At 37.6% G+C, this 22369-nt stretch overlaps 3 protein-coding genes across 4 annotated transcripts in view; all 3 read right to left on the bottom strand.

Moving 5' to 3' along the window:
- Positions 1-2952: 2952 nt before the first annotated feature.
- On the bottom strand, positions 2953-8902 carry rps4x (ribosomal protein S4 X-linked). The gene is made up of 7 exons (XM_084404412.1): positions 8729-8902; positions 8163-8240; positions 7693-7873; positions 4486-4583; positions 4204-4375; positions 3953-4110; positions 2953-3107 (listed from the first exon to the last, which is right to left on the bottom strand). Exons 1-7 carry the CDS (start codon positions 8729-8731, stop codon positions 3006-3008), a joined length of 792 nt encoding a protein of 263 aa, XP_084260538.1. The 5' UTR covers positions 8732-8902; the 3' UTR covers positions 2953-3005.
- Positions 8903-10348: 1446 nt separating this feature from the next.
- Positions 10349-13756, bottom strand: cited1 (Cbp/p300-interacting transactivator, with Glu/Asp-rich carboxy-terminal domain, 1). 2 transcript variants are annotated; one of them, XM_084404657.1, is made up of 2 exons: positions 13503-13756; positions 10349-11942 (listed from the first exon to the last, which is right to left on the bottom strand). In XM_084404657.1, exon 2 carries the CDS (start codon positions 11905-11907, stop codon positions 11476-11478), a length of 432 nt encoding a protein of 143 aa, XP_084260783.1. In that variant the 5' UTR covers positions 11908-11942; positions 13503-13756; the 3' UTR covers positions 10349-11475. The 2 variants fall into 2 exon arrangements, with proteins under 2 accessions (XP_084260783.1, XP_084260784.1); XM_084404658.1 differs by having other exon boundaries at positions 13529-13756.
- Positions 13757-15840: 2084 nt separating this feature from the next.
- The window catches only part of hdac8 (histone deacetylase 8), a 31957-nt gene continuing 25428 nt past the window's right edge, over positions 15841-22369 (bottom strand). The window contains exon 11 of the mRNA XM_084404656.1: positions 15841-16542. Coding sequence (XP_084260782.1) covers positions 16520-16542 — 23 coding nt within the window. The 3' untranslated portion in view covers positions 15841-16519. The remainder of the gene's footprint in view (positions 16543-22369) is intronic.

Genomic DNA, 22369 nt, shown 5'->3' with positions numbered 1-22369 from the left:
GGAAAGGCCATTTCAATTACATGAGAAAAAAAAAAATTCATGCTTTGGTAAATCATAATTATGACTTTAAAAATATAAATTAGGAGATATTAAGTCGTTATGATGAGATAAAAGTCGAAATAGGGGATACTAAGTCATAGTTATGAAATTAAAAAGTCGAAATTGTGACACTAAAAGTTATAATTGACATAAGTCAAAAATATGAGACACTAAGTCATAATTACAAGTTAACTTGTAAGTCAAACATTTGTCATAATTGTTTTTTTAATCTTATAAATGCAACTTTTTGACAATGTTGACATTAAATGTCATAATTATGATTTTTTTTGTCATAATTTCAACTTATGTCATTATTTATTTCCATCTTTTAAATACGTGATGAGCATATAAGCCAATTTTCCACCACCAATCATAATTTTGACAGTCATAATTATGACAAGTTAAAATTATGACAAAAATATAATTATGACTAATTATATAAGTTACAAATATAACATACTATTAAAAAAATAATAATTTACTTGTTATGCCATTATTATGATTTATCCTACTTTTTTTTCTTATGTGGCAGAAATAGGCTTCCATAGATGACAGAGAAACACCTAGCAGAAAGTCCATCAGGACAGGGAGGCGGGTGAGTGGTTTCAGGATGATCATGCTTTCAAATGCCGCAGAATGTTTAAACTCAAGGACACCGGAGTCTGTGTGTTTTTAGTTTGTATTGCGTTCTGGCAGACAGCCCCTGCAATGTGTGTTGAGGTGAGCCGTGCTGAGCTGCTGTGGACCAGCAGGCCAAAGGCTGCAGGAGGAACAGGCTGAAGCTCAGCAGGGCCCATATGGCCTTCTGGAGTTGAGCCTCAGCTATGTGGCACAAGAGGAAAACATACACACAGGTGTGCTACAGTCTTATCGAATCAACAAACCCAAAAGTAGAATCGTCTATACAAATATTTGTTCTAGTTCATAAACAACCACATTGCAAATGCTAAGATTCTCTATAACCTAAAATAAGAGTTCATTACTGCTGTGCTGAAACCATCCTGCTTATTTAACTCTTAAGACTCATTTTTAAATCAAAGATAAACTTTCCTTTAGTTTAAAAACTGAACCCCTCAGTTCCAGATTTTCCACAAACCATGGGCCTATTTATACTCGTCACTCCATGCATTTTATATCCGATCAAAGAAAATGCATGAAGGGCATCTTCTACATTTGGAATTAAAGGAATAGTTCACTTAAAAATAAGAATAAATATTTTCTTCATTTATTCACCCTCAAGTAATTTCAAACTTGTATGAATTTTTCAACTGCTGAACACAAAATAAGATATTTTGAAGAATGTCAGTAACCAAACAGTTGATGGACCCCATAGTATTTTTTTTCCTACTATGGAAGTCAAAGGGGTAGCTACACCAGCTGTCTGGTGGTTACCAACATTCTTCAAAATATCTTTGTTCAGCAAAAGAAAGAAATTCATACAGGTGTGAAACAACTTGAGAGTGAGTAAATGACCATTTTTATGTGAACTATTCCTTTAAATATTAGATTAAAACAAGAGTGCCCATTCCCTCCCAGTCCCATTCCTGGAGATTCCACTGTCCCGCAAAATTTAGTTCCAGTCTAATCAAACACACCTGAACCTGCTTAATTTTTTAGGGAACACTTAATTTCAGAAAGGTGTATATTAATATATTGCTAATATATAGTGGGACACATAATAAAGGGTAAAGTACAAAATGCATGTAGTTGAGAGTCTATGAACACTTTGATTCGGCCAGTTACTAATACCTAGAATACCTAAAATTCCGGCCAGTTACTAATACCTAGAATATCAAAATCGACTGCTGGCGGTAGATCCTTTTTCTATTTAGCACCAAAACTCTGGAACAGTCTTCCTACCATTGTCCGGGAAGCAGACACACTCTGTCAGTTCAAAGCCAGATTAAAGACACATCTCTTTGACCTAGCATACACATAATACATTATAGACTTCTATAATTTAATGTTAGGCTGCATAGATTAGGTCAGCTGGAACCGGGAACATAAATCCCATAAATCCTGATGTACTCGTTACATTATGAGAAGAATGGCATCTACGCTAATTTTAGTGTCTGTGTTTATCCCGAGGTTTTCCTGCAGCCTGCCGGATCCAGGCCGTATCCAGATCTGACGAAGGACCTTCGCCTGGACCGATGACAACGCAGTGCTGAAGTGCCAACTAGTCTCTCCCTATGGAGGATCTCTTGACCACTCTACAGATAAGGCGTTGTCGGGAAAATCCGTTTCGCGTTCCTACCCCAAAGCAACAAAATAAAATAAAATTCTTTATCAAAATTTATAAGGAAAGACAAGTACTTTGTTTAGGCTTGGCTTGTAGGGAATTCCAAACCTGCGTATTTTCAAATGCACATAACTATAGAACCCATTCTAAATGCGCATGTGAACACCATCAGCGTTTCTAACAGGTTCGCGTTTAAAGTCTGTGTAGAGAGAATGGTGTCGTCTTAGCGGCCCCTAATTTAATAACAAATGATCGTTGCGACGGAAGCGAATCAATCAAAACTAACTTTAGATGGAAAATAACTTAACTCTGCTATAAAGCCAAAACAATCTCTGTTACCTTAAATTATACGCTTATCTCTGTGAAGCTGCTTTTGAAACAATCTACGTTGTTAAAAGCGCTATATAAATGAAGATGACTTGACTTTGATTTCAATACACTAGTTTAAATGTCAGTTCAAGCAGTATGTGACAGGAAAGAGAAAAATAAAAGGCCTGTGTAAAACTGGCAAAGGGCCACAAGAATTCAAAATATTATCTAAATTAATACAACTAATAAAAGTCAAGATGTGAAATTGAATATTCAAACTCAGTCAATATTCAAAAAAGTCATAAAGGGATAAGAACCATTGCTGTAGGCCATACACTTATATATAAAAAACCCACAATTCGTAGTTGTAAATAACTTTTTATTTGAAACCAAGGTGTGCGCTAGTCCTGTTGACTTAGCTGCTGCTCTGTTTGGCAGCCAGTCTCTTGTCTCTCTCCTCAGCAATGGTCAGGCGGATACCCTTTCCACGAGGCAGGGAAACCCATGGCTTGTTGCCCTGATGACAGAGACACAAACATTAGTACAACGATAAACGTGTAATACTGCAAGATCAAATCTGTAAAACTGCTTTAAAAAAACCTCTTGGCACATGTTTTTCAGGATGCAAATATGGCCATTTATGTAGGACTTGCAAAGTTTAGGATTGTCAAGTGCCCCATTGGGGAGTAACAATCAAGATTACTTTTTCAAGCAACGAGTAAAGTAACGCATTACTTTGAAACTCAAATTATCCGTTTCATTTTCAAAGTTACTTTGTTTCCCCATTTATTGACTGACAACGTCTCCTTTACCCATGTTAAGAGGAATCAGGAGTGAGGTGTAGAGGCGTTGTGCAAACATGGTTATTATAGTTCTACACTAATAGTGCAAGCAGGCGCCTATTCACCTCACTTGCACAAAAACAGATTCAGTATTCCTTAATGAATAAAAAAAAAATAAAAAATTTAATGCAAACTCTAATTTAAAGAATACAAACATGTATTCAACTTAAAACGTTGAATACAAATATACTCATGTATTCATTCTCACTTCATTAACCAATGTGTTTGTTGCTGACATTCAGTGATCCAATTCAACCACTCCAAAAAGCAAAGTGACTTATGATCGAATTTTTGTTGTTGGACATTTTCTCTGCTTCCTATTCAATCCAGAAAAGCAGCAAAGCTAAAAGGTTTGAGTTTATTGTACAGGTGTGAATTTGCATTTCCTCCAGACTAAGGAGTATTTGTTTCACTTGCGGAATAAAATGGCATTATACTAAGCATTATACACAGCACATACTAAGCCCAGTCAACTGCTTGCTAACAGCTTAATCCCAAACTTTCTGAACCCTGTGCTCACCTTGCCGATGACGAAAATGTTGGAGAGCCTGGTGGCAAAGCTGTTCCCAGTGCTGTCTTTAACATGCACCACATCAAAAGAGCCAGGATGCTTCTCTCTATTGGTGATCACACCAATACGCCCCAAGTTAGCACCTCCGGTCACCATGCAAACATTGCCTATTTACACAAGAAAGAGGAAATAAGAGATGGGCAACTCAAACACAAAAACAAAAGGAGAAAGACAAAGTTCAAGACATTCTGCTCACTAACCTGTCTCAAACTTGATGAAATCTGTGATTTTGCCTGTGTCCAGGTCAATACGGACGGTGTCGTTGACCTTGATAAGAGGATCAGGGTAACGGATGGTGCGGGCATCATGGGTCACCAGATGTGGTATTCCCTTTGTGCCAATGAGGATTTTCCTCACCTTGCACAATTTGTACTATAAGAGGACAACAGCATTAGCTCAAAAGATCTGCAGTCTCAAATCAAATTGATGTGATCTTGTCACTTAATTTGTTTTTATGAGCTACACAAGAACATTAAGCTCACCTTGGCCTCCTCATTTGTGATGCGGTGAACTGTAAAGCGTCCCTTGACATCATAGATCAGCCTGAAGTTCTCTCCAGTCTTCTCAATGCTGACCACATCTGAAAGAACGACAGCACAACACATTTTATTAACACATTTTGTCACCTCAGCTTATGTTTTACAACATCATCTCGATAAACAACCTGCCGCATCACCTGAGCTGGAAAATCAGTCACAGCAGATTAATATCCTGTTGGCACTTACTAGGCAATATGGGTGCACAGTGGAAACGCTATGTGAAGGAGAGTGTTATAACACTGAGGGATTAGTCACTCGATGTGACGTTCGTGGATCAACCATCTGGTAAGCTACAACTCACATGCTCAATTGTGAGTGCCAGTTAAGTGACTATTGTCTTATTGTATAATTGAATGCAATAAAATCAGCAGCCAACTATATGACTGATATTTCTGGACTACATTAATGCTGTGTGGCCCAATATATAATCTTGCATACACTACAGTGCCAGACTGTGACTGCATGATAAACCAGACATTTCTAATCACAATGAGATGAATGTGGTGAAAAAAAACAAAAAACAACTTTAGATCCGCGGTTCTAAACTCTGGCCCTTTCCTGTAAACTTTTCTGTAGTTTACATGCAACCCTGATTAATCTCAACTACCTGCAACTTTCTAGTAATCCTGAAGACAGTGATCAGCTTGTTCAGGTGTTTAATTAGAGTCGAGCAAAACTCTACAGGAAAGTCGACCTCAAGATTTGAGAACCTGACTAACATTTTTGGTTCCACATCCCAAACGTTGACTAACCTCTGCCCATCGTCCAAACACTGAGAACACCTAAATGAGCGCATAGTACTCTAGCTGAAAATGTGCAATTATGTTTTTTTTAAAGTTCTAAAACATTAAACACTCAAGCTAAAGAGGAACAAATATGTACAAGTAGAATTTCAGTATTATGCAGCTGGGACACATGAGAATAAGTATTGGAAGCATTGAATATCACATTTAGAAATTACTGATTTAAGTTCAAAAGACATGCACTGTTTTCAACATGCAAAATATTATTTTTAGAATATTTAAGCTCTAAAAGATAGTTTACAGTAGTTTTCACTATAATTATCTAGACTGTGGAGCACTTGCACAATCTTATCCGTTTCATAAAGAACCGGAAATATTTTCACACTTATAGCAATAAAAGGTTAGATACATTTCAGAACATTTCATTTGTACACCAGCGGATTTTTTTTATAATTTAAAGGGTTAGTTCACCCAAAAATGAAAATGATGTCATTAATGACTCCACCCTCATGTCGTTCCAAGCCCGTAAGACCTCCGTTCATCTTCGGAACACAGTTAAAGATATTTTAGATTTAGTCCGAGAACTTTGTCCCTCCATCGAAAATGTATGTACGGTATTCTGTCCATGTCCAGAAAGGTAAAACAGACATCAAAGTAGTCCATGTGACTACAGTGGCTCAATCTTAAGTTTATAAAGCGACGAGAATACACTTAAGATTGAGCCACTGTAGTCACATGGACTACTTTGATGTCTGTATTACCTTTTTGGACACGGACAGAATACCGTACATACATTTTCAATGGAGGGACAGAAAGCTCTCGGACTAAATCTAAAATATCTTAAACTGTGTTCCGAAGATGAACGGAGGTCTTACGGGCTTGGAACAACATGAGGGTGGAGTCATTAATGACAATTTTTTGGGTGAACTAACCCTTTAAGGTATCCACATGTAACCGTGGACTTGGCAACACTGACTTGGGAATGCGACGTGGGCCAGTTCCACTTTCTACATTTGTATAATGCGTTTTTGTGGACCAATAGTTGCAGCATTCACTGGATTTGACTTTCTCAGCTTTTTTTTTTTTTTTTGCCAAAATAAAAGGTTCAACTCTTGCAAGTAAGTAAAATAATTACTAAATAAATTTTACATTTCAGTTATAATACAATAGTAATAGTCTTTGCATCCAAATCAGTAGCAGGGTTTCAACAGGTTTTGAAGGTCAATTAAAAAAAACTTTTACAAAAAGTAACGAAAATTAAAGAATAAATTCAAATGACCTAGATCAATAGGTTCTCTAAATGTAAAGGTCCAGTGAGAAACAATGAATTATGTATTAGCAACATTTAAGTTAGAAAATACAACTTCCAACAAATATCCATTAATTCATTTTACAAAAAGGTAACAAACTCCCAACCACTAGAATATGGAAATATCTTTCACTGTAGCTTCTGATCACATATAAAATAGTGATGTTCTTCCTCAGTATTTTTGTCTGATTTTCCAGTGCAAATGTCTAAAGATTCTAAAATCAAGATGCATTCCTGAGAAGTTGATTAAAATGAAGTGAGTCTAGGGCTGGGCGATACGCCCAAGAAAACTACAGTAAGACGAACTACAGAAAAAGTCGATATTGATAATTACAATAAATGTTTAATCAATCTTTCTTTTAAAGGAAAATGTTTTGCTCCAGATTGAAAGTTGTAGAAACCAGACCATTAATTAACTACTCTTTGTCAGTACATGACAAACACTTCACGTTTTTGAATTCCAAACACTTTCAGTAATTTTTCCTTAAAAATAAATCTTAATAGAAAATTATTTCTTAGTTTCAGCATGTGCTAACAGGTGATAGTTTTAAGTCATGAAACAGGTTTGTGTTGCCTGACCTCAATGTAACCAGGATAAATGGTCTGTGTGGCGTAGTTCAAATGAGCAGGGCTGTTTCTTTTAGCGCATCAACATTATATCAAACTCTTGTTAGCATTTTATCAAGGAAAATCATAGCATGAGAATTATAGTTAACGTTTTTCGCAAAGCCCTAAGTGAGTTCATGATTAAAACATCTGCCAACATACAGAAAAATCAGCTTAATTCAAAGGAAAGTTTTCATAATTTTTCAAGACTTAATTTTACATTTGCATCCCAATTAAGCATCTCTCAATTTAAAGACTTAGATTTTATACTAAAAAAGACAAAAATACTGAGAAAGATATACAATTTTTTGCGAAGTAACATGAATTTACGACTTCCTGCTCTGATTTAAGACATTAAGGTCTTAATTTGTGTAAGGGTGAATTAAAGAAGTGACCTTTTCAAGACCAGCAGAAACCCTCAGTAGGTTCCTAGAGGACCACTAAAATAACAGTTCAGTGAAGAAAACCAAAGACTATTGCAGCAGAACTCACCCATGAAGCCAGTGGGGTAGGTAATATCAGTGCGGACCTTGCCATCGATCTTGATGAACCTCTGCATGCAGATCTTCTTGACCTCATCTCCGGTCAGAGCGTACTTGAGACGGTTCCTCAGGAAGATGATGAGGGGCAGGCATTCCCTAAGTTTGTGAGGACCAGTGGAGGGACGAGGAGCCTATAGACAGCAAACAAAGTCAACCCACATCAATTTGTTGCATTAACAATATATGTATACAGTCTCCTGTCACTTTTTTTTTTCTTTACCATATGGCAAATTACTATTATTTTTACTAGTATCACAATTGCAAAACACTTTGCACTTAACTTCTACAATATCTTAATCTTCGTCTGATGCGAGTGTACAACATTATAAACATTGAAGTGCTCTACAATTCGCTATACGTATAACTTTTACAAATACACAAGTACTGAGTGCATCTTTATGAAAGCAAAGCATCACTTACAAATACTCCAGTGAGTTTGTCCAGCATCCAGTGTTTAGGAGCTGCGACACGCTTCAGATGCTTCTTCGGTCCTCGGGCCTGAAATAAAGAACAGAACCCATTTAATCAGCTTTAAAGGGAAAACCAGCCCATACTATGTAAATGCATTACACAGGCTGTAACGTCAGTCCTGCACCATGATGGCCAGGCGAGGCCTTTAGATTCCTTCCTGCTAACGTTACTTAAAAACGCAAAGCGTGCTGTTTAAAAAGTGTAAGCTGTGTAAATTCCACTTTCTATTGATTAAAAGAATATTAAAACCACCAAACCCGTTTAAAAACTCACATTTCACCCAAAATCTAACAGCGAGCCCATTCTGCCGCTAAAGAGAGACCGCGGTTGAGCTCGGCATTTTCCGTTAACCTTTTAAACATTCCATCTGCTCTTTATCATGACAATTTGTGTGTTGTTCATCGTATATGGGATAAAAGAGCAGTATTTGGAACGCAAATGGAAAACTTTGCTCTTTTTAAACGTTGATGATTGTGGATTATTTTGGAAGGGTCTCGTGAATGAAATGCACTCACCATGTTGAAGTCTGGGGAAAAGGACCAGCCACTTCCTGTCAGCGGAACATAAGCTGAACTACCGGTGCCGAAGAAGGACAATCCAAGCTTCTCCTAGAAGCTGTACGAGTGCCATCAAGCGGGGAGGTCTGGAATCACACGCTAAACCCAGCATTGGTGGTAGCCTACTGTGACATGCGATGCATCCGTTTACATCGTTTTTTTCTTTTCTTTTTCTAGGGAATATATTTGCCTTCTTCGAAATTTGTATCGATGTATAAGCATGTCTCTTAAAGTACGGGGCCTACTGCCTCATTACTCATTACATATCATGTCAACATCGCTATTTCTATATTGGATTAAAAAAATCGGCTTTATGTTCAGTTCATTGTTAGTATTCTTTTATCACAATATCACAACTGAGTGTACATCAGGGTGAATTTTAATTTTAACTAATTTGGTCTCTGGTGCTATGCATGAAAATAGGAAAATGTTTTAGGAAATTACTGCTGTGTTTTTTAGTTTTTTTTTTTAGTTTTTTACACTTTCACACAAAACCTGTTTGGGAATATTATTTTAATTTGTCATTTTTTTATGTGCTCTATTTTTTTGTTTTGTTTCTTAGACCAACAAAAGCCAGTTCCTTGAATTTACACAAATGACATTATTTTACAGGATTAGCAGTGGAATTGTGATGTTTTGTGGTATTACATTCCATCAGGGGAAAACAGTGTTTATAGTAAAGATGAGGAAATGCCCATATAAAACTTTATCCCCTGGTTTCACAGAGAAGGCTTAAGCCTATAGTCTCAGACTAAAATGCATGTTTGAGCTGTTTTAACTGAAAGCAACTTTAAACACATCTAAAATATGTCAGTGCCATTGTTTTGTCTCAAGATGCACACCATAATGTTTTTATTTATTTTTTCTGATGCATGCTTATGCAAGCTGCTTAATAACTTAATTGAACTAAGGCCTAATTCTGGCTTAATCTAAGCCCAGGCCTATATTTTAATCGTTCAAGTTAATAAACGAGTGCTTGGAAACTCCAGGATGTGAATCAGGGCTGCTGTGCTAATAGAAACATAAAGGATAGTCATCCACTGATCACTGAACAATGGCTTGATTACCTTAACGTTTCTGTGCACTGTTTGGGTCTTGAATATGCAGTTTCTCCTCTTATTCATTGATGTTTATATTTTATTTGTAGTTGTCCTTTTTCTTTATGAATGCTTCTCATTAAATTCAATTTAATTTATTCCTTGATTTTATGCATTTCTCCATGAGTAAGAATGTGCTACAGACGCAAGTTAATGAGAATCAAAGTCACCATGAACTGATCTGAAGATGTTTCAACATTTAATTACAAGGGTTGATGTATTTATTGCGCTGGCCACTAGATGCCAGTACTAACCAGTTAGTCATCTGCACTGCCGAGCTCAGGATCTAGCTGAGACTGCTAGGTTACAGGAATGTGATCATGTGAGTTTTATAAACAGGTTTATATTCCGTCTCAGTTGTTACCAATTTGCATTTTAAATACCTAGCTATTGTTCTTAAATCATTAAGCAGTGCAAGTTTTTTGCTTGTTAAATGTGGAATTCAGTAAAGTGTTTTTTATGGGAAAGAAAAACAAGGTGATGTGCTTTTTTACTTTATTTTTTTCACATTCAAAAAAAAAAAAAAAAAAACACCAGAAAAGTACACACTTTTAAATATAATTTGGTAATAACTCTTATGTAGAAAAATAAATGGATGAAAGAAAAGTGCTAAACGAAAAATCTTTGATTAAGTTTCAGTAAGTCACAAATTTCAAAAACAGTAAAGTAAAATGACAGAAAATATCTGACAGAAAGTTTTCTTCAATGGGTAATCAAATGCATTTTAAGCATGCACAATGTCTAACATATTAGTGGATTTTGGACAAGGCCTGCATTGATCTACATTACAATTAACTTATATTCAATCAGCCTACAATACAATACAAAACAAGAACAGAACTTAAGTAAAATGAGAGAAAAAAAAAAAAAGTAGGCAATACTTTTTGGATGAACATTGATAAGTGCATTAATCAATGATCTCTAGACAAAAATAGAAAATTCAGGCTATCCGACCATGCAGGCTGACTTGTGGGGTAAACAGACACGTCTCATTAATATATTTAACCATGGAAAACCTTCAGCCAGGTCGAGTTCCCCTGTGACCAATGAGGCTTGCGATGACACGGCTTCTCGAGGGGATCTCACGAATGATGGAGGGTCTCAGCTGAGCGCACCAGTTTCACATTCACCTTCCATTACACACATGTAATACCATCCCACAGTTTAGGGTCGGACCAAGTTAGGACAATAGGCAGCAGGCAGGAGTAGCCTTTGTCCTCTACAAACCATATTTGTTGTAGATCTCTTCCCCTTCCATCCTCACATTGAGGTGACTATTCAAATCCATTCCACATATCATGATGTGGGATTTATAAAGGAGTGAATGAGCTTTGGAAATATAGACGTCCCTAAGGCAGCGGAAAACATCTTGAGGATGGCCGTTTTGGTATGCGAGCTTAGTCCTCTGACTTTTGAAAATGTCTGAGATTCGTCCTCCACAGAAAAGTCTACATAGAGTCTCAACGAACAGAAGTCTCCAAACAAACCGACATCAGTCCGCCCTCCAAAACTGTAAATAACAGCTCAGTTTTTATAGGCACATTTAATCGCCATTCATTCGATGCTTTGATTTTATAGACGCAGGAGATTTGGTAGCACCCGAGAGGGTCAGCAGCCAGCCGGCACATCCGCGATGAAGTCGAACTCATTCTGACCCAGCCATAGCTCTGGAAGCTCATTGGCACGGTCCAAACCCAGCTCCACCACCAGCGACATCAGAACTTCCTCATCGACCGGATCAGAATCGATGATCCCGGGTGCCTGTGCCGCACCAGGGGTGGCAATCTGTCCCGTGCCCAGCATGGTGGCTCCGTACCCCCGGCCGGGTCCGGGTGTAGCTGCGGAGGACAGATTCTGATAGTGGCTGTTGAGTTTCTGGAGCTGCATGGAGGCTATGAGATGCTGGCCGGACTGCAGGCAGAAAGGCTGGGGCTTTCCCAACACAGGGGAGCCGGGATGGAGAGCAGCGGAAGCAAACTGAGGGCTCGTCTTGCCTGAACCAGAGTAGTGCAGGAGGGAGAGAGAGTCACGGTCTTTCATGGTGAGAACACAGCAGGCTCTTTAGAAGGACACACCTGAAGGAAAAGATGACGACAACATGAAAGTCTAGAAAAAATATCTTCTTTTGTGTTCCACGGTAGAAAGTTAGTTATACAGGTTCGGAACGACTGCTGGAATACACTACACAGATTTTAAAAATATTAGGTATCATACACCTTGAAAATGGTTCCAGTTGTTCATGAGAGAACTGCAGGGAGTTCGTGAGTTGATGGAAAGCTAATGAAGGTACTTAAAGTACAAATTTTACATTTTAATTTTAAGAGTTCTGACTAAGGGTCACATACTACTACCCAGACTTTCAAGTCATTCTGAACACAAATCTCATGCAGAAATATGCACCTCGTCATTAGGAGACAGATGACAATATGGGGTTTAAAATCAACTCAAAATATAAAAAATGTCTCATATCATCCAACTGGACGAATTCGTAGTCTGAAGCTTAAAAAAAAAAAAATCCAGCCTTAAATAATGATTTTTAGTTTAACTATGCCATTAACTGAGATCACAAGGCAAGAGTTTATCAATAGCTCTGAAGGGCAGCAAGTCATATGACTTTCCAAGACCATTCGTAGAGATGAGCCATTCATAATCCGCTCATATGTGGGGTTAATTATGGAGTACGTGACAGCGCCCTGTGACTCCATATCCTCATGCGTCTCACATGTGCTCCTACACACGGAGGACAAGTAATGAGGCACTTAATCATATGTGCTGCTCCGCTCTTCTCAATCCCCACTTTAAGCCATTCCTTTGAGGGAAGGCATAATTGCTGAAAGCTGGCATGCAGCTGCAATGGACCTCCAGCAATGAGCAACACACAGGCTCATCTCAGCGCCTCTTCCAGACATTGACAGCTGTAGGGCATTCATCTCCAGATCTTTGTGTTTAGCTCATTGTATTCATTATTCATGGCCTGGAAGCGGTCACATACAACACGATGAAGCCTACAACTTAATTAGACCAAGACAAATGTAAAACCGAACTTTGCGGTTATATGCAAAGCCTAACTTCAATATTTGACTGGTGAAATATTCAGTGCATCCTGTGAAAAAGCCTCAGTAAAGAGTTGATCCAGTTACATTTAAGAATATATCATTTTAAAAGTTGCCATACAAATATAACCATTTTCCACAGCATCATTCATGTAACAATCTGTCTGGTGACCTACAGATAACTCACTAGCCAATGAGATGTTGTGGGTTGGTGTCAGTTAAACAGTCAAAACAAGATTAGAACATTAGTTGGTAAAATGTATTCAACTGATTTAAACAGCATGGTTTACAACCACTTACTGGCTTAGACCGAAAACTAAATATCAATTTTTAATATGCATTAACGAGTGTGGAAAATGTAGATAATATTAGAAACAAACATTATGAAAGGCACTTTTATCAAAATCTTTCAGAATAATTATTAACTTGTCTCATTATAAACATGGGATATAGGCTCATTTAAAAGTTATTTAACAAGGGGTATTGTAATGAGTCCATTTTGCAGAATTGAGATGTAAAAATAACTCAATAAAATAATTTCTTAATTTACATTTTTTTATATATATATATATAATAACTTACCTTTATACGAGTAATTGTCAACTTGCCTTCGTGTTGCGAATCCAGTTTGACGAAAGACCAACTTTTTTAAAATAATTTTTAATAATGACTACATGCATTAAAATGGTAGCCTACTTAATGAAAACAAAGCTGTTGAAATAAGTCACTGCTGTATTTGGCAAGAACAGTTGCGAGGTCGACGCTGGACGTGAAGTTAGAGAAATGTTTCCAGTCCTGCTGCAAGAGGAGAGCACCCTCAATGAACTGTTACTGAATCAAAGGCATTAGCCTAAATACACACACTCGACGCTCTCAAGAGGGATCCGAGTCCGCTCACAAACATGGGATGGAGCATCTGCGGAACCGGACTGAGAAAAGACGACGAAGGGTCATGTATAAACCGATCATTTAAAATTACAGCATTTGAAGGTTTAAATGACTCCAAAATTAATATTGTCACCATTAACTCACCCTCAAGTTGTTAGAAAACAGTATTTTTCTGCTTTTCTTCACTGTACTGGCACCATAAAAGTATGTTGTAGTCCGTGACTCTGAAGCAAAATGATGTTAAAGCTTTGCTGTGAGGAATAAGCCTGTTTATTTGTATTAACATAGTGATATATATATTTTTAAATGTCAATAATATGCTTTAGAATCATCATGGAAACATGATGTATTTCATATGGCTTCGAAATCCCGAGTTTACGATGCCGATTGGGCTCCGTGTGCCAGACTGGAGTGTACTCCATGTTTTCGCCCTGCTAAAGTGCGTGGGCAGGGCAGTTGCCTCTTATAATAGCTCACTTAATAATGATCATAGACACAAGACAGGCAGAAATAAAACAACATCGCTGAGACAATTAACCCTGAGTCGTACAGGTATTCTAAACAAAATATGGAAATAAAACCATAAAGAGTTTTTTTTTTTTTTTTACTTCTTCAAAGTAAAGTTCTTTTTAATTTCCCCTAGCAAAATACAGCTGCAAAACGTAGGCCTATAAACTAAAGGACAAAATGAGAACTTGTCACATTTGTCAATCTTCACAGAATCAGAAAAAAACCTGAGCTGCTCATCTCAATATTGACGAGAGCAGACGCCAAACGGCTGCTTTCTTTTCCGTTTTAACGGGTTTAAAGAGCGCATCTGTCGTCATTCATGAAGACACTTCACATGTAGATTAGGAGGGAAGTGGCGGGTAAAGGAGCAGGGATGTTCTCTTCTCCTGTGGGAAACGTTATGCAAATGAAGACAAACGGTTTTGACATTCCCTTTGTTTGCCACAACTCAAGAACTAATGCCATAAAGGCCACTTTTGAATAGAGTAATAGGCCACACTCCTCAAATACTTCATTTCAGTCCAGTAGCCTACTGACAAAATCTGCTTGTGCTTAATGGGGTGAATAGAGGATCAGACTGAGTGAACGGTTGACAATGTCGACAGATGAACACTTTGCATAAAATTCGTTGTGATGTCAAACATAAAACTAGACGAGCAGGTGTCTTTTTTTAGTCTATGGAGTCAGTATACGAACATCAACCAGTCCTGGCACGCGACGATCAACAATAGCCTATATGCTAACCTTATGACATAAAGGTGACTGAGATGTAAAAATAAAATATTGAGTGCACGATACATTTATGTAGTAGGCCATTTCAGATATTAATATTTTAAAACAAAACTGGTTGATTTATAAGTAATAATTGTCTACTTTTAATAAGACTTGAATTTTATACAGTTTACTTAAGAAATTGAAAACATTGCTTTTTTATGGATTTGAATAACCTAAAAAAAAAAAAGAATTAAATTAGTATCATGTCATTGACCAAAAAACTTTGAACAAAACACAGCTGCAAGTATTCAATATGCATATTTTAATCTATCAAAAAAGAATTCAACAGGATATAAGGGTGTCACGTTTCTTTTGCTGCAAACAAAATAATTGTATTCAATCCTGTTTAGTTTTTCAAAAGCAACATGCTTCAGAAAGCGCAGAGGAAAAATGAATAGTCATGAATCACTGAGTAGACTGTTTGGTTCTGCACACATCAGGGTTTTAATAGGGTGAGCCGTTGAAAATCAGTCCCGTCTCTCCACCTAATTCTGCAAGTTTTACGGCGCTCTTTTGGTAGCATGGATCCGTTTATTGGACTAAAATGCAATAAGCCCCATCTCTCAAAGCTAATAAAGGACTTAATGAATCACATTTGGTGTGCCATTCAGAGAAAACTCTGCAACCAAGAATCTATAAAGATCGTACTGAAAAGAGCAGGACTTCCACATGTGGCAGCCCCCACTGAAACACAAGGACAACACACACTGGAAGAAAAACATGAGAAAAAAAAAAAAAACACACACAATTACTTTTTTGTATTTTAATATATAACTGAAAAAATCATTTATACAAAAATCAAAAGTTGATAGACAGCTTGAAAACATTTAACATTTTTGCTCACTCATAAAACACAAGAAAATAAACGTGGTAAAAGCGAAATAAGCAAAATAAAACATGAATGAATGTAATTTGGTCAGTCTACCCATTAAAGTTGACTTATCCAATCCATAACTGGACAAGATATTGCAGTTAAGTTATAGGATGGTTTCATTAAGGAGGATGTAGCCAAACCATAAAGAGTAACATGCTATGTCCATCCCGTCTGGTTAGACATGTTTTTGGGATGCATCTTTGACAAGACACCATCATTTATGTAATTTTTTTGCATTTTATTATTTCTCATTTACAAATGATCCCACATAGTTAAAAACAAAAACATGTTATTTTTGTACATATCGCACATGCTTTGTTTCATCTGAAAATGGCTTTGGATTTTTGTAAAAAATACACACATTTTCCCCAGATCCAACATTGACTAAAACCGTTCAAATGTGGCAACACTGGTCCATCTCTGCATTTAAAAAATTGTTCCCTGGAAACATTCAAGTAATGTTTTCCAAGCTCCCTTCTGGCGATGGCTCCGACATACTGTCTTCATTAGAGGAGCAGGGCCTGATTTGGAAACATGAGCTGGGAGCCCACTCCTAAACTACATTCTTCAGATTCCCTGTAAACAAGCAGGGGAGGAGATAGAGAGGGGTAAAGACAAATCAAAAAATGGGTCAAAATGAATTTCAGAAAACCTATTAAGAAATATTAATACAGTGATGGAGACATGTGGTGCAATGAAATCAAAAGATTTACAGATGAAATCAGTGTCAAACCTAAATATCGACAAAAATCTGGGGTGTCCACCAGAACATCTGTACAAAGAACCAAATGGCACAATGACATGAATCATAACAAAGCAGAGAGGTTGCCAATCAGGAAAAAACAGGATTTCCTATGACGTCTCTAGAGGAAGCACAAGTTATTCAAAAATTTTTTTTTTTCAATCTAAATCAATTTACATGAATTTACAAACCGCAATTTGCATTGGAATTGTGCCATCCATTCACACGAACACTATACAGTTGAGCTGAAACAGGACGTCCCTTTTTGTTCTCAGCTGGTGTTTTGATAACATTATGGCTTGCTAATGAATTTGAATTTAAGGCACTAAAGGAAATCCTGGTTTTAAAAAGAAATCAATAGGAATCCATACTTTACAAGGCAAGCTTTACAATCAAGACAAAACCGTAATCTAATCTTGGGTTAGGGTTAAACTTGGGAAAAAAGGTCCACTTTCTATTGTCAAATCACATAAAATCGCATCCTTTACATTTGCATTAAAGCTGCATTCAGTAACTTTGGGATTTCTTCGCTGTATTCTCGCTTTTTGCTCGCAGGTTTCTCTCTAGAGCTCCCCCCATAGCTTCGGAATAGATATTTGACAACACTGTTGTAAAAACTCGTTGGCTATTCTCAGACACCAGAGGCTAATAGATCAACGACATCAAAGCAGATGGGACATTCTTTAAAACGTCTTCTTCATTCGGGTTCGAACAGCGTGAGGGAGCGCAATAATGACGGCATTTTAGCAGATTTCTTTTGGCCGTAAAGCAATTGTTAACATCGCGAGACCTGATATCACGCGAGACTTCCTGACTTCCCCAAAGTTGCAAGTGCGTATTTTCCGCTCACGGGCACCAGGGGGGTGCGAAACGACCACCATTCAACCCGAAATAAGTAATATAACCATTCCAATGACTCCGAAGCTGTTCAGTTAAGGTAAAAAAAGTTACTTTGTTCACCTTTAACTGTTGAAGCAGAGAAGCATTCAAGAAATGCTAAGGCCACAATTTGTCATGAAATGTTGTGGCTCATTCAAAACTGCATTAAAAAAAAATTCATTTTGAGAGATTTAATCAGAAGCCATACATTTACAGAGACTTTTTTTTACACTATTTTTATGCACAACATGTTCCTTTGACTTTGAAGGTTGTGGTTCCGAGGCCCTTGGAACTAATTTTCTGATTTGAAATGAGCAAGCTTTTCCCATCCTAAAACTCGAGCGGTTTCACATTAAGGAAACCGTAAATGTTTATGAACGCATGTACATTCAGCATTTAGCAGATGTCCGATGACTGCCCGTCTACATCTTTCTGGCCGACATATGCGTGTTCTTTTCAAATATTGATTGTTTTCAGGGATGGAATCAACAAAAATGTCCAGTTTGTTTGTAGTTGGCTACAATGTGCACAAACCGTACGGTCTCTATTAACACCCACTGTTTAAAATTATATGGCCTTCAAGCTGAGATGGATAAACTCTGCAGTATTTGCTCATCAGAACAACCATGTATGGTGTTTACACATTTTTGCTCCTTTTTCTCTCAGCGTTTTATAACGCAAGGCTTAGTGTCGTAAATGTTACCCAGATGTGCTTGGAAACTCCGGTAATGTGTAACAACTGTAAGCCTCTCTATTTATTACCTGCGTTAATCAATCTCAGTTCTTCACAGAGAAATGGTTGCGCGTGTTATCAGAACAGCGCATGTTTGGGAAGGTCAGACGCAGAGACCTCAGGTACCTCTCCTCACTCACACAGGTTGGCACTCGCTCACTTCCCCTCATCCGCACATAAACGCAATGCTTTCCCTCATAAACGCAGTGCTTACGTGACATAAGACCGTAAACAACCAGAGAGCACAACAGAAAACGGCTAATTAAACGGTTTAATTGATGTGAGCTACTCATTTGAAAGCTGAGGATCATGGGGGTGTGCGAGCTTGTTGAAAAACGACAGGGGAGACTTTAGAAAACCCTGCACTTGTGGTGTCATTTAGTGCCTAATAAAATCTCATCACAAACTATTACTTCCTCCTAATATAATCCCAACCGTTTGACTTCAATTGACCAATGTGCTCCATTAACCTGACTATCTAATTAACAACAACAATTACCACAAAATAACTGGCATGCCAGCCAATAATGCCAGCTTACTCCCATTCACATGCCAATTTTAATACATTTTAAAATGTAACTTATTCCTATGATGGCAAAGCTGAATTTTCAGCATCATTCTTTCAGTCTTCAGTGCCACATGATCCTTCAGAATTCATTCTAATATTCAGATTGGCTTCTCAAGAAACATTTCTTATTTTATTATCAATGTTGAAAATGGTTGTGCTGCTTAAAATTTTGGTGGAAACGGTGATGCATTTTTTTTGGGGGGGGGGGGGGGGATTCTTAAAGGGGGGGTACAATGGTGTTTCATGTATTCAGAGTTGTTTACAGTGTTAAAGAGATGGATTCTCATGCTAAACATGGGCAAAGTTGAAAAAAAATTTTTTGGACGAATAACGGAGAATTTCTGTGACGAAAATCTTACTTCCGGGATGGTACAAGTTTCGGCTGTTTTTTTTCGATCGTGGATCTAATGACGTAGACGAGAGTGGAACTCCTTATATGAGCATTTCTCTCAGAAAAGCGCGCCCGCGCTGGAACTGCAGGCGGTGAGTAAAACTGCTTCAAATGCCTGTGTTGTTAGCTATCGGCGCTCCGCCCACAAGGCACGCCTCCAGTCGCTCGGTTTTTTCTGGAAAGACTCGGTACAGCCTATCTTTCTTTTATAAATATAATAAAACTAAAGACTTTTTGGAGATATGAAGGATGTAATACTACTCTATAGGTACTCAAGATTAACATGAGATTGACTGAAACTGAGTGTTTCACCCCCCCACACCTTTAAAGAACAGCATTTATTTGAAACGGATAAACAAATGTTTTTATATATATAATTATTTTATTAATCTGTTTCAAATAAATGCTGTATATATATATATATATATATATATATATATAACAATGTAAAAGTCTTTGTCGCTTTTAATGAATTTAATGCATCCTAGCTGAATTAAAGAATGAATTTCTTTCAAACAAATCTAACAAACCCCAAACTTTTGAACTCTTGCAGCGTAGATGCTTGTCTTTACTCATTCAATTGCAGGAATCTACTCTGGGTATCTTACATAAGATTTGCCACGTACAAGTAAAATGACAGACAGATACTTGCTCCATCAAAATGCATTTTAAACTAAAAACACCCAAAAACAATTATATCTGAGACATAGTTAGAGGTTTTGCATAGCGCATTTCACACACCACACGTAAATCCTGTTTCATCATGGCAGAACAGATGCCACTGAAAAGTCAAATATGGCTATATAAACGCATTGGTTAACCTAAAGAAGCCATACAGAATCTAAGTAGAGGAGTTTGTCCGTTCTCATAAAACTGAGGATGTGATGTGTAGCGTGCAGCACAGGACACTTAACGTAGCTCCATTAAGGTCATCTCGAAAGCTGACCTCAGTACAATATTTCGCTCTCGAGTAACCCTCTGTGAGCAGAAGATCTTAAAAGTCAAACTGATCTGGAATCTGTGCTCATGTGTGATAGCTTGGCATAGAGCGGTCTTAAGAGATGGGTGGAAACCTTAAAATGGAAGTTGAGCAGTCTGCGCCTTAAGCCCTTTTTAATTAGAGCTGCGGGACAGAGCAAACACGTAGCACATGCTACACATACCGCATGGGCGCAGAAAATAAGCATGTTTGTCCCATACTGTTTAAGAAATAGACAGAACACCCATATTGCAAATATAAATAAACAATGCCTACAAGTGATGCATTCTTATGAATAAATCTTCTGAAAACTGATTATTATTTAGTACTGATAAATTATTTAGTGTTAAAGGACTGAAGTCTGAGTTGACATACACAGACAATATTCCTCTGTGCCATAGCTCTTAAATCTCTTTCACACTTAATGTTTGGTCACAGTGACATTTCAGTAAAATGTCATCAGAAAAAAGGTCCACTTTCTATTGTCAATAGTGTAGCGATGCATGAAGCACAGCTTATACAGAAGTCACTTTGACCAACAGAAAGCTGCTTGGTTTGAATGCGGCAAATTCGGGAGACCAGCTTTTTACACCAGTGAAACTCGAAACTCCCAATCATGCGCATTCATATTTAATTGACTGGATATTGCCCGTGAGCAATGGTTTGTGTTCACTGTCCATGTTCTCATCTGATTCATGCACAGTGTCATAGGCTACAGTATGAAAAATAATAATAACTGCAGACCTGCATCGCTGATGAATGGAAAATAAGGCAGAGGTCTTCAGCGCGAGACGTGGTGCAATGGTCAGAAGTCCGTTCAGTGCATGTTTACACAGAAAAATAATTAAAAGCAGCGGAGCTTACTGTAAACAGACTCCAACAGAGCTTTACATCTTAGCAAACCTCTTACATCAGTGCATTCTGATCTTGTACCGGTAATCCTGTTCTTTCCTCATACATAGCATCATACCATTAATTTAATTGTACTTTTTATCCCATGAAAATTTACAGAACTGATTCACCGGTGTTTTTCAAAACGTCCTGTTCACACATGATCTCTAAATGGTAATTTACCAGTAAAGACTGTTTTTGTGAAAGGGGGCTAATGTGTAAAGAATCAAGTGTGATTCTAACTAAGCTGAACTGAAGGTGTCAGACTGTACTTGCATCTCTTACGGTGAGGTGGTGGTGACCGCTGAGGGACCTTTAAGGTCAGCAGCAAAGATCTAATGCCTTTTGTCAAAAAGAGTAAAGTGGAGAAGACGTTAGCCAGAGCAGGGGCCGGAGAGATCAATAAGATCAATAAGAAATGTTTAGTCATAGTTGAAACACCACGTAGACTGAAGCTAAGGTGGAGCAGATGTGACTAGGAGTACTGACACATTAAAACCCATGGGTTGAACACAAGTCAAGGGTGGTTAAACAGGTCAACTTCATCCCATAAGGAGTGAGGTGATAAGAACACAAACCGTCACTCAACGTCTCTCTCATAAACACGAGAGGGACACTTGTTCCTTTAAAAGGATAGTTCATCGAAAATGAACAATTCTATCATCGTTTACCCATGAACACAAAAGAAGATTGTCCATACTGTGAAAATCAGTGGCTCCAATGCTGTCTTCGACCCCTTTGGCTTTCACTGTATGGCCAAAAACAGTTGAAACATTCTTCAAAATATCTTCTTTTGTCCTTTTTGGCTTCTCTAAATTACATTTCTTCTTATTCACAAACAATGCCAATGTGTTCAAATTCTGAACACAGCTTTTCCTTTTTCACTGCCAGAGTTTTGCCCATTCACACAGATGTCTGAATGAGCTCAAGAGGAAAAAACGTTATTTTATTACATCCAAGGGGCATTTGAAATGTTCTCAACATAGCTTTGAAACATGTTTTAAGTCTTAAGACTTTTGTCCCTGAAGACAAGGCAAGAGTTTGTTGAAACCTCACATAAACATGAATACGCACACACAGAGTTCAGCACAATTGCACAATAAAAATACACTTGATAGATAACTTGTACTTATAGGAAGAACATTAAAACAAAACCTTGTGTGACCAAAGGGATTAACCAGACACTTTGTCAAGGAACATCTCATAAAAGTTTGGATAAG

Source organism: Rutilus rutilus (assembly GCF_951802725.1).
Source record: "Rutilus rutilus genome assembly, chromosome: 3".
Taxonomy (NCBI): Eukaryota; Metazoa; Chordata; class Actinopteri; order Cypriniformes; family Leuciscidae; genus Rutilus; species Rutilus rutilus.
This window is presented reverse-complemented; position numbering and strand designations above follow the sequence as displayed.

What these genes read in the sequence shown, in the direction of transcription:
- rps4x (XM_084404412.1), bottom strand. An exon ending in ACAAACTCACTGGAGTATTT is followed by an intron (nt 7,874 to 8,162) that starts GTAAGTGATGCT and finishes TGCTGTCTATAG; the next exon opens with GCTCCTCGTCCCTCCACTGG. An exon ending in TTTCATCAAGTTTGAGACAG is followed by an intron (nt 4,111 to 4,203) that starts GTTAGTGAGCAG and finishes TTGTGTAAATAG; the next exon opens with GCAATGTTTGCATGGTGACC.
- cited1 (XM_084404657.1), bottom strand. Translation starts at nt 11,907, where the DNA reads ATGAAAGACCGTGACTCTCTCTCCCTCCTGCACTACTCTGGTTCAGGC.